The sequence below is a fragment of the Diadema setosum genome, chromosome 16, assembly GCF_964275005.1.
Source record: "Diadema setosum chromosome 16, eeDiaSeto1, whole genome shotgun sequence".
NCBI lineage: Eukaryota > Metazoa > Echinodermata > Echinoidea > Diadematoida > Diadematidae > Diadema > Diadema setosum.
Genome location: NC_092700.1, coordinates 1,923,168 through 1,936,794, shown reverse-complemented (window position 1 = coordinate 1,936,794; position 13,627 = coordinate 1,923,168). Strand labels below are relative to the sequence as shown.

Genomic DNA, 13,627 nt, shown 5'->3' with positions numbered 1-13,627 from the left:
TGGGTCCCACACTTTATCAGAATCGCTCTTTTTTGGATATCTCAGCCATTTCAAAACCAATTTTCATCAAATAAACATTGAATTCCTCATAGAATTACATGCTCTTTCATATTTCATAAGATGTTACTCATTACCTCACCAAAAAATTTTAGAAACCTGAAATTAGGTCTCAACCAAAACTATACGATCCCTTTAATCTACAATGTACATGTCCATATCAAACCTCAGTGTGTATTTGAATATTACACAATTACTTCAAACACATTTCTACTGGACTGAAACATGGGTTGTTGTTGTTGTTGTTTTTTTTTTGTAATTTCTACCCATTTTTTACTCTAAAATTTAGCATTTCCTGCAACAAATCTCCCAATTGTTTGCCACCTCCCCCCCCCCCCAAAAAAAAAAGAAAAATCATTAAAAAAATGAACACAAGAATGTAAAGAGAGAATAAACAAAGTAAAATCATGCAGGCAGAATGACAGCTCAAGGTTTTTTGAAATTCAGACCTAACACAAAAAAGTTTAATATAGAGAGGTAGATTTTCACTTTCCACTAGATGGAGATTAATAGCATAGAAACCCATTTTGTGCTAAATGTGGTGGTGATGATTTTTAAGTGTCACGGTTAAAAAGGGACAAAATGTCTGAATATCAACAGTATGAGGAAGACATGCTAATGACAAAAATGGAAAGTTCAATCTGTCTTCTTTTATCAAGAAAGCTTTACAACAAATGTCATTTTGATTTGAGAAATCTAGTCTTGGGCAAAATTAAGTGTTTGTGCAAAATTGTATTGTATATCTGTAGGGAAATTATCCATTTCCACTATTAAATGTCTCATCATATACATGGATGGTCTATTATTGATGTACACCAGTGATTAATTATTCATTTCAGATGCATCTTAACTATATTTATTGATTATGCCAACAACCAAAACACGTTCATATGGGGATCGGGCTTTTCAGTCAGCAGCACCTGTACTCTGGAACAAATTACCAAGTCAACTTAGGGCCATCACATGTACTCACACTTTCCTCAAGTCCTTAAAAACATATTTGTTTTGTTATTAAATGATTATGATAAGTTGTATTTTGTATGTTTAATTATATTGTTTTGTTAAAATTATGTAAGTTGTAGTTTATGGTACTTTACCCAATTATGTACATTGTAAAGCGCATAGAGATTCCAGGAATATTAAGCGCTACATAAGCAGCTATTATTATTATTATTATTATTATCATTATTATTATTATTATTACTATTATTATTATTATTATTATTATTATTATTATTATTATTATCATTATTATTATTATATCAACCCTTTCTATGCCAATGAATTGAATTTGCACAACTCTTACACACAAACCTATAAGCAGTTAATGTCATGTGGCACGCAGAGGGTTTCACCTACAGACTATACATATATACACATGATAGAAATGTGTCTACACACATCTAAGCACACAGAACAAAGTGAAAACAATGCATGGAATCCCAACCATAGCAATACCGAAAACATATAATGCCTTAAATAAATATCAATCTATTTGGGAGCTGACAGTGTATGACAGTGGAAGTTTGATTGTGGCTTTTGATTCATATGGAGAAATAAAATACAGCCATCTTCCCTGCATAACTAATAACACAGACTGTATCAATGTTTTACGCACAGCTAGTCTACACCAACATCAAGCAAGACTATGAATAATGTAGTATCTTTTACGACATGGTGATGTAGTTCAGCTGTGCATTTAACACTGCAACAAAACATGCAGTCATGTTATGTACACTTGTATGCTTGTCTGTATTGTTCATCCAAGTTTCATGTGGGAGTTGATATCATTGGCTGAGAACAAGAAGGGTTTATTGCAATTTGGGGGTATTGAGTTATTGGTATCATGATGTAAAGCTTGAAATCCTCTACATTATGGTGTCAATTTGAAATTATTCTCATTGTCAGTAAAACGTTAGAAGAAAACCACAAAGGTGTAGTTTATCCTATATTTGGAATAGTGTTTAAAAATCTATCCACTTTTGATGAAATGAAATAAACTTTTCATTTATAAATTGAAAATGAATTGTTTCACTTTTATTTAGAATGCTCAAATCTCGAAAAAGCATAACATCGTTGGGGCGACAAGACCTCGTATCTCAAAATGTCAAATGTTCAGGAGAGCCAAAAACATGGCGGCCAAAGCACTGTGGCGAATGGGATAGCCTTTCCTTTGACATGCCGTGGTGGCTTCATTTTTGGAGTAAAAAGACAGCTGGGATTTGGACAGGACATCACTTAACCCATTATTTGACCATTAATCCAAAAAAGTCATTTTCACCAAAATTGCAGATACAAGGTCTTGTCACCCCAGCGACGATAAGTGCCCTTCTGCTTCTCAGCTGACAATACACATAATGCCCTCCATTGTATATTCATTGTAAATGTCACACAGAGTACTGCAAAAAGAAACTGCAGAAATCTAGTGAGAGAGCACATTCACTACTTGCAACATTCTTGCAATATTCTTTCCACATGGTGATACATTGTAAGTCAGGCTACACTAGCCTTTAGCAAAAGGCAGCTCGCAATGGACTCGCACACAGCCAGCAGTGGTCTCGCACTCACACAGCGATCAGATAGTGCGCTCGCAGATCGCGCGGTGTTTGCGTGCGAGTCCACTCCTCTCTGTGTGCATATCCTCAAATTATAGCACGCTGTCTTTGCAAAAATCTAGGCTAAGATCCCACCTTCGCAGTAGGATGAATGATACTGGTGACAGTGCAGAGATGTGCATTGTTAGGAAATGGATGTAATAGAATGATGTTTATGAGGTGAAGCAAGAAGAAAAAAACAATTATCAGATTTCATGAATACAAGTGTTATTGGTCATACTAAATGAAGATGACTCTGATGTCTTACAGGCCAGACAACATAAGGCTAAATTCTAAAAACGGAGACAAACTTGTCTAGAACTTTTTTAGAAAGAAAACAAAAACATTTGTCCGATTCAATATTCTTGCTTCAAAAGACATGATAGCAGGGGCAGATCCAGGAATTCCATAAAGGGGTGGCATCTTTGCAAAATTAAAGGGTGTGTACGCACCCCCCCCCCACCAATTTTTTATTTGTATTTCTTTTGTTCTAACCAAAAATAAAGAGGGGGCACGTGCCCAGTGTGCCCCCCTCTGGATCCATCACTGTGACAGGGTGAGGATCACAAAGTGATCTTTAGCACTTTTTATCTACGTACCCAAGGATACACAAATAGAAAAGAGGTACCTACATGTAACTCTGCCCTCATCTGGGTGTTGTAAACATAAAACTGCTTCTAGCCTTCTATCACTTTGGGTGTTTGGGTGTACTGTTTGTTTTTTGTTGTAGTGGCGTGTTTGTTGTTTTTTTTTTTGTATGTGTGTGTACGTTTACGTAGGTTTTATATCATATTAATATAGACTCCAGGAAATAATTTTCCTTCTCGAAATTGAATAGCAATTCTTGTCGATGGACACACATTTTCAACAAAATGGTATACAAGTCTATGTAATGAAACTGCTACGCAAATTACATTTTGCATAGCAGTCATACCAAAATGGATAGCACATTGCTATGCGATACCAGGAAAATTATTCCCTGGACTCAACATTCTCCATCAGACTGTTCCAACCTAGTTAAAGGCATAATTTACCATTTGCAGATGAAATCATTAGTGCTATAAAATAGTTCTAAAATGTGAGTTAGGGATAGAAACAACCACTGTCAAAATTTGAATCCGTATAATCGATGTTAAGTGTTGTTAAATACACAAAATGTGAACAATAGTTATAATAAAAAATTTTCCAGACTAAACCGTGTACAGTTACGGTTTATTGAGAAAATCCCTGATATCTCCTTATATTTTAGGTTTTATTGCAAATATTTCATATGGTAGGATGTTTTATGATACAACAGACCTACACATATGCATCAAATATGATATCTTGAAAATTTTTGGAATCACTGCTCCCAAAGGTAAACTGGACCTTTAATAATCAGAAACTAAACCACCTATACATTGTAGAACCTGAATGTTTCATCATCCTAACGGCCACTATAGAGCCTCACAAACAAGGAAATATCTTCAGAAACTAATGGATAGCTTGCAAACCTTTGAAAGGAATAAATAAACATGAATGACATATTACAAATGTATCATGCAGTACTGTAAATACTTAAATTTTCTCATCTGAAAGAGGGAAATATCCACACAAACAAAAGCCATTGCACTTTCTTTGTTTGTTTGTTTGTTTTGTTGTTGTTGTTGTTGCTATCTGGATGACAGACACAACTTTGAATGATGCATGGAAGGATGTGGATGAACCTGTTAATGAAAATTGTAAATACATATGTACAAATTCGCTTGTGAGGAAGGCTTGAAGCATGCAGCTTTCAATATATATGACGTGTTTGACTCCCCTTCTACAAAAGTCATCATGACCAATTACCCACAGCATGAAATATAAGAATACATGTTTGGTTAAAAGTTCATTTTGTCACAATCAGTTGCAAATTACCTGTTCTTACTGAGACTCTCACCTACTTCATCTGTAGACTTCTTCAGATCCCATTCTCTCAGATTGGCGTACACCAGCTACGTCAGCTAGTAGGAAAACTCTGTCAGTGTTTGATCTGAAGAAGCCTACAGATCCAGTAGGCGAGAGTCTCATCAAGAACAGGTAATTTGCAACTTATTGTGGCAAAACAAAATTTTAACCAGTTGATATTCCATTCAAATGAATCTTTTCAGCGAAGAGTGCATGTCATGGAAAATGAATGCTTTCTGGTTAGAAAAGGAAATAAAAAGCATCTACAGCAGAACACAATGATTCACTTGAGTATGAATGACAAGAGAGATGAACTTATGAAACAAAGAGAGTTAGTCTTTCCTTTTCTTCCATGTTTGAATTAGTGCAGAATTTCCAAGAAATTCTTCAAAACCTGGGAAATGATTTCAATCCATAAATAGTGCAAGAACACTACCTTTATGCTCCATGCCACAAAGTGCTACTGGTCAGTATGGATCTCAAAGTAGTGTCAAGTGATTATACGTATGTCATGTCAGCTACTATTCGTTAAATATTCCATTCACTTTGGTGACACTGAACTCTACAATATATCCCTGGTATGAGACCAATACAAGACTTAAAAAATGAAGGACATTGGGAAATAAAATGGAGGGAAAGTTATCATTTTGGATTTTCAAGTTTGCATTATCTTTTTTAATTACCGTGGCCAATTTCCGTCTGGGCGTAGGTGCCGATTAGGGTGTAGCTGAACGCAGCTTCCAGCCATTTTTCGTGCTGCTCCTCAGACATTTGCGAGTAAATGGCATGGCTAAACATGGTGGCATGCAGACCCAGAGGAACTTCTTCCACTTTGTGAACAGCCCTGTAATGAACAGAGATTTCATATAGAGCTTTCTTCTCTGATACCCCTTTCATACTAGTCATGCTGGGGATCAACTGAAGATTCACAGGGGAATCAAAACATGGAACCCCTGTGAAGAATTTTCTTCAAACTAGCAAATGAGCTCCCAGATGAATTTCTTTAGTCCGCTCTTCTGCAGTGGAAGTATGTACATGTACATGGTATGGTCCATGATTGAAACGGCCTGCAAGGTGTTGTTGGCACACTGGCCTTCGTTTTTCACCCCTGGACGGAGTTTTACACCCGCAATGACTTTCAAACTACAGCATCGCCCAGGCTTTCGTGGGGACACTCTGAAGTTTACCTAGGACGGCTTGAGGATAAAATTTCGGAAAAATCACCTGCCATTTTACCAGGGAATTGCCTACGAGACCTTTCACACTATGAGATCTCCCAGGTGAATCCGAGTAAAATTTGCTAAGTATGAAAGGGGTATCAGAATGGTATACAATGTATCTCCTGCAGCGTTGAGTCTGCTCTGTTGAGGACCTGTAGTAAATGGACATATGATTTAAATAGCTTTTAATGTTCTTCTGAGCCCTTAGGGTAAGATCATGGAATACAATGGCAGGGTCAAAGCCCTCTAGACATGTACTCTGCTCAGCCTTTTCATACAGGGAAAGTTGGTGGACAAACAGTGTAGTTGGCCCTGTTTTACAGATGGCCCTGCATTGAAATGGAGATACACAATTGTTGGGTTTTATTCGTTTGTCTCTTTTGTTCATCGGATGAGGCAATGGGGTAGATGAAACCTCTGTCTCCTAGACTGAAAGGGGAAAAGGAAGGCAGATGAATCAGGCCATGATGGAACTGTATCACATGGACTGCTAGAGAGAAAAAAGAACTGGGTGGCATTAATAATAGATATTGACATCAGCACCTCAGGAGATTTGTCTCCACACCAATTTCAACCCCAAGGAATGGAAAAACAAAACTGAGTTTTCTTTCACCATTTCAGAAGCCTGCAAAGGGTGTTTTGATAATACCCATAGGTACTAATCCATACTAGAGAACATTATCTATATAATTTTCCATCAGTACAACGGGTTCTCGCTTATAAGCTCTCCAACTCCATGAACAATGGATTCTGGTGCTACAAGTATCTAAAATCCTGACCTTCTCCTGAGTTAACACACACTAAACAAAACCATGAAAATCAGTAATAATCAATTGTTGAAGATTTGGTGCAAGTTAATATAAAGGAGAAATTGTGAGGTTTTCTTATTTATGGAAATTGTAGGCCTACAGAATGTGTTTTTATCTCCATGTCTGACACTGACAAAACTTTTGCAATTTCTTTTTGCTCAACTTCACCCCACACAGGGTCTGTAAAAGTGAAATCAAACATATAGCATGAAGTTTACACTAATGAAAAACAGTGGATGAAAGCAAGACTGACTTCAAAGTACATGATGTATATTCTCATCAATTGTGTTGTACACACATGCATCCAGGTAGGGTACCGTACATTTTCTCCCTTACATGTATTTTGGAGCCACATTCATCGTGCACATTGTATGATAAAGGCAGTGTTCCCACACTATTTTAGCAACAATTTCTAGCACAAGCTCTGGAATTCTAAAATGATCTTATGGATAGATTATTAAAAACAATTTAGCATTATACGTGTATGCCTCATTTGTTGACTCTTCAAAGGACACCAGAGGGGTCTCAATCCCATGCTATTGTGCAGCTCTTGGAGTAAGCTCCTCAGAGCATAGCATGGAGTTGAGCTCCCGTAAGCGGGGCGATAATACCAATTATGCCCCAAAAAGCAGTCCATCTGCATGATAGGAAGCAATAATGACAACACAGATGCTCTGAATTTTTAATTTTTGCCATGCAATCTTTCGCAAGCAATTAACTTCCTTTGAGAAAATAACAAAATGAAGATTAGGCTGAGGGGCAAGACACATGAACATGAAAATGACAAAAAAGAAATGAATATTAGACAACTAGTGAAGCAGGTACAGTAAATGGAATGAGGAATATAAAATATTTAAACACAGCCACACAGAGTACTGTAATTTGAAGGAATAACGATAGGGCATTATTCCATTCAATCCAACATGCAGGGACCACAAGCAGTTCTGTCTGTTTGTTGTTTTGCTTCTTGATGTTCTTTGTTTTTATTTGGTTTTTGGTTTTGCTTTTTCTTCAAAACTTATTGATGGCAGGTGGGGTTGAAGCAGAGTAACCGAGGGCTGTAAACTGCACCCACGACACAAACAATCTCTAGTGTCCATCATCTACTGTATCCCCTCGTAATGGTCATTAATGCCTATACACCACCACAGCTGTATACAAATCTGTCCAAATACCAAAGCTGCAGTAACACTGGCACCAAGGTCGCAAAGTTTATTCTAAGATCGCGATCTTCTCATGAAACTTCCTGCAAAACTTCCCATTCAAACTAGGGATACTTGAATGCTCACAAATGAAACTTCAAAAAGTTTGTCACATGACCAGCCCATTACCTGCTTGCGGTATCGATCAATGCATTTCATGTGGTGCCTCAATGGGATGCACAGACTGTGTGCATTGTTACATCACACTTCATTAGATGTTTATAGACGGTGTACGCTTTCTTCTAATCTTTCTTGTACAAGCACATTAGTGACCAAAACTTTTTGATCCAAAGACCAAGAAATTGGGCTGCCAGTGTGAATGGACGACAAGAGATTACTACGATGTAAGCAAGTCTTTGCAATCTTAAACTTCATTATCTTTTGCCAGTGTGACCGCAGCTTAAAGGACAAGTTCACCTTCATAAACATAAGGATTGAGAGAATGCAGCAATATTAAGTATGTAGAACACATCAGTGAAAGTTTGAGGAAAATTGGACAATCGATTTAAAAGTTAATATGAATTTTTAAACTTTTTGTGTGGGAACCGCTGGATGAGGACTACAGCTTGTGATATCATATGCGTACAACTGTGTAAAGAAAATGTAAAGAAAATTCAACATATTTTCACTTTTTTTGTCACATAATAAAAGAGCACTTGACTTACCTCTTTCCAAAGGCAGGGGGAATAATATTACCCATAACATATGTCGGTAACGAGTCAAGGGAATGTGTACTTTTTTCAAAAGATGAAATTTTATGAAATTATCTTTATATTTTCCTTATATTGTTGTACGAATGTGTACTGCAGTAGTCTTCTCATCCAGCGGTTACTGCACAAAAAAGTCAAAAATTCATAACAAGTAATTTGGATTGTCCGATTTTCCTCAAACTTTCATTGATGTGTTCTACTAATATTGCTACATTCTCTCAATCCTTACAATGTTTATGAAGGTGAACTTGTCCTTTAAGATGACTTTCTTAGTTCTCCCGATAAATGCATGAAAGCAGCAAATGTGTGAGAACATCCTTTGGAAGAGGGTAAGAAAGAGAGACAGGGGAAAGATCTGTGATGAAAATCTTGTTGATTCTGTGAGAAATATTTTGAAATATGGTTATTGTACATATAATGGTATCACATTAGAAGTAAAAGAAGCCTGATATGGTTATTTCTGATGACACTCTGTAGCATACACATGTATCAATACTGCATGTGCCTTACATTTTGGTGAATTGAATTTAAATAGACAGGTAGACATTTGCATGACTTTTAAGGAAGGAGGTTTTTACAGCTTGACTACAAATGTCTACAAGTGCCTTCTACAATAACAATCTTCAAAGCACAACTACAGTGTGACAATTACACACAAATTTAAGTTAAAGCAATGGCAGTGGCAATATTGTACCATGACCAAGTTCTGTCTGGGCGTAAGTTCCCACAAGTTGGTAGTTCCGGGTGGCATCCAGCCACGCCCCTTTTTGCTCATCAGACATTTGAAACTGGATGGTGTTGAGGAACATGGAAGCATGAAGGCCGAGGTTGATCGTCTCCAAAGGTGAGGTGGAACTGCAGTAACAGAAACCTCCATGCCATAATCCCAATGCTCTACAGTACACTCTTCAAATTTCATGGAAATTTCATGACTTGTTACAATTCTCAGACATTTTGCATGAAATCTTTTCCATCAGGATACAAATCTACATATCAAGTCTGTTGTTTCCACTCGCAACAATTCTTGTCACTGTAATCCTCATCAAAGTCACCAAACTTCATGAGGAACGCATCACCATAATCATCTCCAGAAGTCATTCTCAACATCACTCAGTTCAACGTTCATGAAAGACTCTCGCATCCCATCTGGTGATATATCACAATCATGATAAACACAATCAAAATCTCTTCATCATCATTTTCAAGTATCACTCCCATCATCATCATCATCACCACCACCATCATTACCATCAACAACATAACCACCATCATCATTCACTATCATCATCACTACACTTACCATCATCATCAACATCATCAACAACATCACTTGCATCATTATCAACACCACTACCATCATTATCAACACCACTACCATCAACACCACTACCATCATCAACACCACTACCATCATCCCCCATCTTCAAGATCATTACCATCACTATCATCACTACCAACATCACTACCATCTCATCATCATCATCATCACTACCATCACCATCAACATCACCATCATCATCATCATCATCACTAACATCATCATTTTCCAGATCATTACCATCACTATCATTACCAACATGACTACCATCATCATCATCATCACTACCATCATTATCAACATCATTACCATTGATGGTAATGATGAAAGTTATGTTGATAATGATGATGGTGATGTTGATGATGATCATCATCAACATCACCATCATCATTATCAACATAACTTTCATCATCATCACCACTTTCATCAACATCACTCGCAACATCAACATCACTTCCATCATTATCAACATCACTACCACCATCATCATTCAACATCACTACCATCATAATCATTAATCAACATCACCACTATCATCACGATTGACACTGATAATTAGCGTAACCAGAGAGGGGGTACATCAATGACGAGTTGAAGGGATGAGATATCTACAAATGTGGTGTCCTCTGTACACGTACAAAATGGACATAATGTACGTGTATCACTTACACTCGGAACCAGTGCATGTCCATGTGGTTGGTCAGCTCTAACTCCTGCATCTTGCGCACCATGTGGATGGCCTTGCGGATGCTGTTGGTATGCCGCTGCTCCTCAGACATGAAGGCGATATCTTCAGGGTCCTTGAACGCTGGGTCACTCAGGGCCTGATCCTCTGCAAACGACAGAAAATGGACCAAAAAGAGGCAAATAAAATTATAAAGGCACTAAAGAGAGAGACAATGATAATATGCTGTACAGTGCACTCCCGTTATTATAAACACGATTATAACGAATTCTGGTTACAATGAAATAAACAATTCAGGTTGCAAAATTGTTGGCTCTACATGTTTTTATTGTTTACTTGTTCAGTTATACAAAATTTTGATAAAACGAAAGAAAACCGCCAGTCCTGAGGACTTCGTTATAACGGGAGTCCAGTGTCATAAAAATTATATTCATGATTACAAAAACATTACAATAATGCAAGTAATGAAAAAAATAATCATACACATCATGATGACAATTATTAAAGGGCAAGTCCAAAATAATGTCCCCTAAGATGCTCAAAATTCATCTTTATTGAATTAAATAAAATATTGATATCATGTTGTAGCCAAAGAGTGGAATTAATTATATATTTTTAATTCATAATTGGAATGTTATTATGCTATTATGTTTTTAATTGAAATAAAACCCATAAATAACAAAACCAAACTGGAATAATAATAATAAAAAAAAAAAACTTAGGTGGCTTTACTAGGGCTAGGTTTCATAGGGTTATGGTTAGGATTATTCATAGGTATTAGGATTAGGCCTCAGGGTAACGTTGATCATCATGTCCTAGAGAGGGAAAGCAGATTCCAGAATAGGTTAGTGTGGGTACATGTATATGGAACTCTTTCCTAAATATTGTATATTGAATTATATTAAATGGGTTAGTCAAATACCAATTAGTGATTGGCTAAACACAGTCACATGATGGAGGCACATTGTATATGGAACTCTTTCCTAAATATTGTATATTGAATTATATTAAATGGGTTAGTCAAATACCAATTAGTGATTGGCTAAACACAGTCACATGATGGAGGCACATTGGTTATGTTCGCCCATGGGCAGAACATTTTTGTAATGTTCTCCCATGGGAAAACATTTTCACGTAACAAATGACAAACGATAGCAAACAATTAAACGATCATATTTTTCACGCAATCTATATAGGATAAATTTGCCCATTTCATACAATGTGAAAAAGCAGATTTGACTAACCCATAAAATATAACAGATGATGACTTTTGTTGTCGGGAACATGTACATACCAAACGTTCCACCCTCAGGTCAGGGTTTGAAATGCTATTTCGGGAGGCTATAAGTCCCTCAATAGCATTTCAAACCCTTCGGGTGGAACATTCGGTATGGGAATTCCCTCCCCCGCCAGTCATCATCATATACTGTAATGTTGTTAACAGACATCACTATCAAGCACCCATCCGAGGCCGAGTCGATTCCGAAAAGCATGGGCGTCACCGGGGATGGGGGTGGGTACTTGGAGGTGGGACACCCCCCACGGAGCCAGGCATGGGCCCCATCCAGACTCTCCTCCACTCACTCATTCGCTCCCTCACATGCATGCGGCTCATAAGTCTGTGTGTCTGTGAGAGACCTTTTTTTTCTTCTTTTTTTTTTCCGTTTGTCAGCTGAAGAAACCCGAAAGTGGAATCAGAAGAAAGTTGTGCTGAGCCTGAAGGCCTTTTTTTCATTGTTTCTATTCTATTTATGATCATTTCTATTTTCTACTTTCATTTTTTTTTTTTTTTTTTTTTTTTTTGGGGGGGGGGTTGTTTTGTTAGCTGACGAAACCTGGAAGTGGGGCCAGATAAGCACCCCCCCCCCCCCCCAGGAAAAAAAAAAAAGGTAATCCCCGGGAAAAGTATGTTTATTTTTGCCGTTTATCTTTTATAAAGCTACTAGCTGCGTCCGGGCAAAGGGGATCTTGAACATGAATGCTTCTAGTATCAGCTGTCTTTTTGACATCAACATCACTCCGCGGACACTCTCACAAGCTCTTTATTCCATATGCACGAACTGTTAGCTACCAAAGGACATTCTTCCCAGACACAACCAGACTATGGAATGCTCTGCCCCAGGATACCTTCAACTGCACCACTTTAGCTCAGTTTAAGCAAGTGGTGCAAGATATTCAACTCCGCTAGAAGGGAATGGGATGTTTTTTAGCTGCACTCTAGAAAATGTAGTCATTTTAACCTGCACTGTACATAAACATCTCCACACCATGCCTGCCAACAGTACGACAATACACCAAAGGTGGACTGTACTGAACAGGAAGAAGAAGAAGAAGAAGAAGACCCTGCCTGCTACGATGAAACTTTGAACCCGACGCAGCGCTGCGCGGCGGGGCGGGGGTGTGTCATTCTCAAGCACCAGGCTCTGTCGCATCGCATCGCAAACTCTCACAGTCGGCCTAGGACCCTATGCAGTAACGTTAGAGGCTGACCTCGTCCTACACGCGCGCTACAGCCAGCCAACTGCAGCGGCAAACTTACCCAAATATTGCCGCCTTTCGGTCCTTTCCTTCCCTCCATCGAGGGTGTAAGTTAGCTCTATCGGATCAAAGTTGGCATTAGCTCTCTCTTCAGCAATATCGGGATTGATGTTCTCCGTTGGCGGAGATCTAGCCGAGAGATTGCCGCTGACACTAACATTCACGTTGGCCGCCATCTTGTTGAGAATCTTGTTATGTTTGTTGTGAATGTGATGATTGCGAAATTGTGTAATAGTGGAATCGATCAGTACAAAAAGGCAAGATCGATGACAAACTCTCAGCGGCCATGCACTTACCGTGACACCGTTGGCGATTATTAGGTGATCGACAAAACAATAACAAAAACTAAAAGGCAATTTTTTTTTTTTCGAATTTTATCCTACATAATTAACCCATGAAACTATACTAGTAGCTTGCTCTATCGTCGTTGTAGGAATATTATAACGAAACTATCTCATGAGATCGCGAGTTCCACAAAATTTCATTTAGGCCTAAGTCATTAAGTAAGGGTCAGTAAGTAATTGTTAAGGGAAATATTATTCACCCTGCCTTCCAAAAGAGGCAA

General features: G+C 37.9%; 1 protein-coding gene across 1 annotated transcript in view; it reads right to left on the bottom strand.

Moving 5' to 3' along the window:
* The window catches only part of LOC140240195 (peroxisomal acyl-coenzyme A oxidase 1-like), a 51,644-nt gene extending 38,406 nt beyond the window's left edge, over positions 1-13,238 (bottom strand). Inside the window, exons 1-3 of the mRNA XM_072319991.1 lie at positions 13,064-13,238; positions 10,509-10,671; positions 5,264-5,424 (exon numbers count right to left, since the gene is read on the bottom strand). Coding sequence (XP_072176092.1) covers positions 5,264-5,424; positions 10,509-10,671; positions 13,064-13,238 — 499 coding nt within the window. The remainder of the gene's footprint in view (positions 1-5,263; positions 5,425-10,508; positions 10,672-13,063) is intronic.
* Between the last annotated feature and the right edge of the window lie 389 nt (positions 13,239-13,627).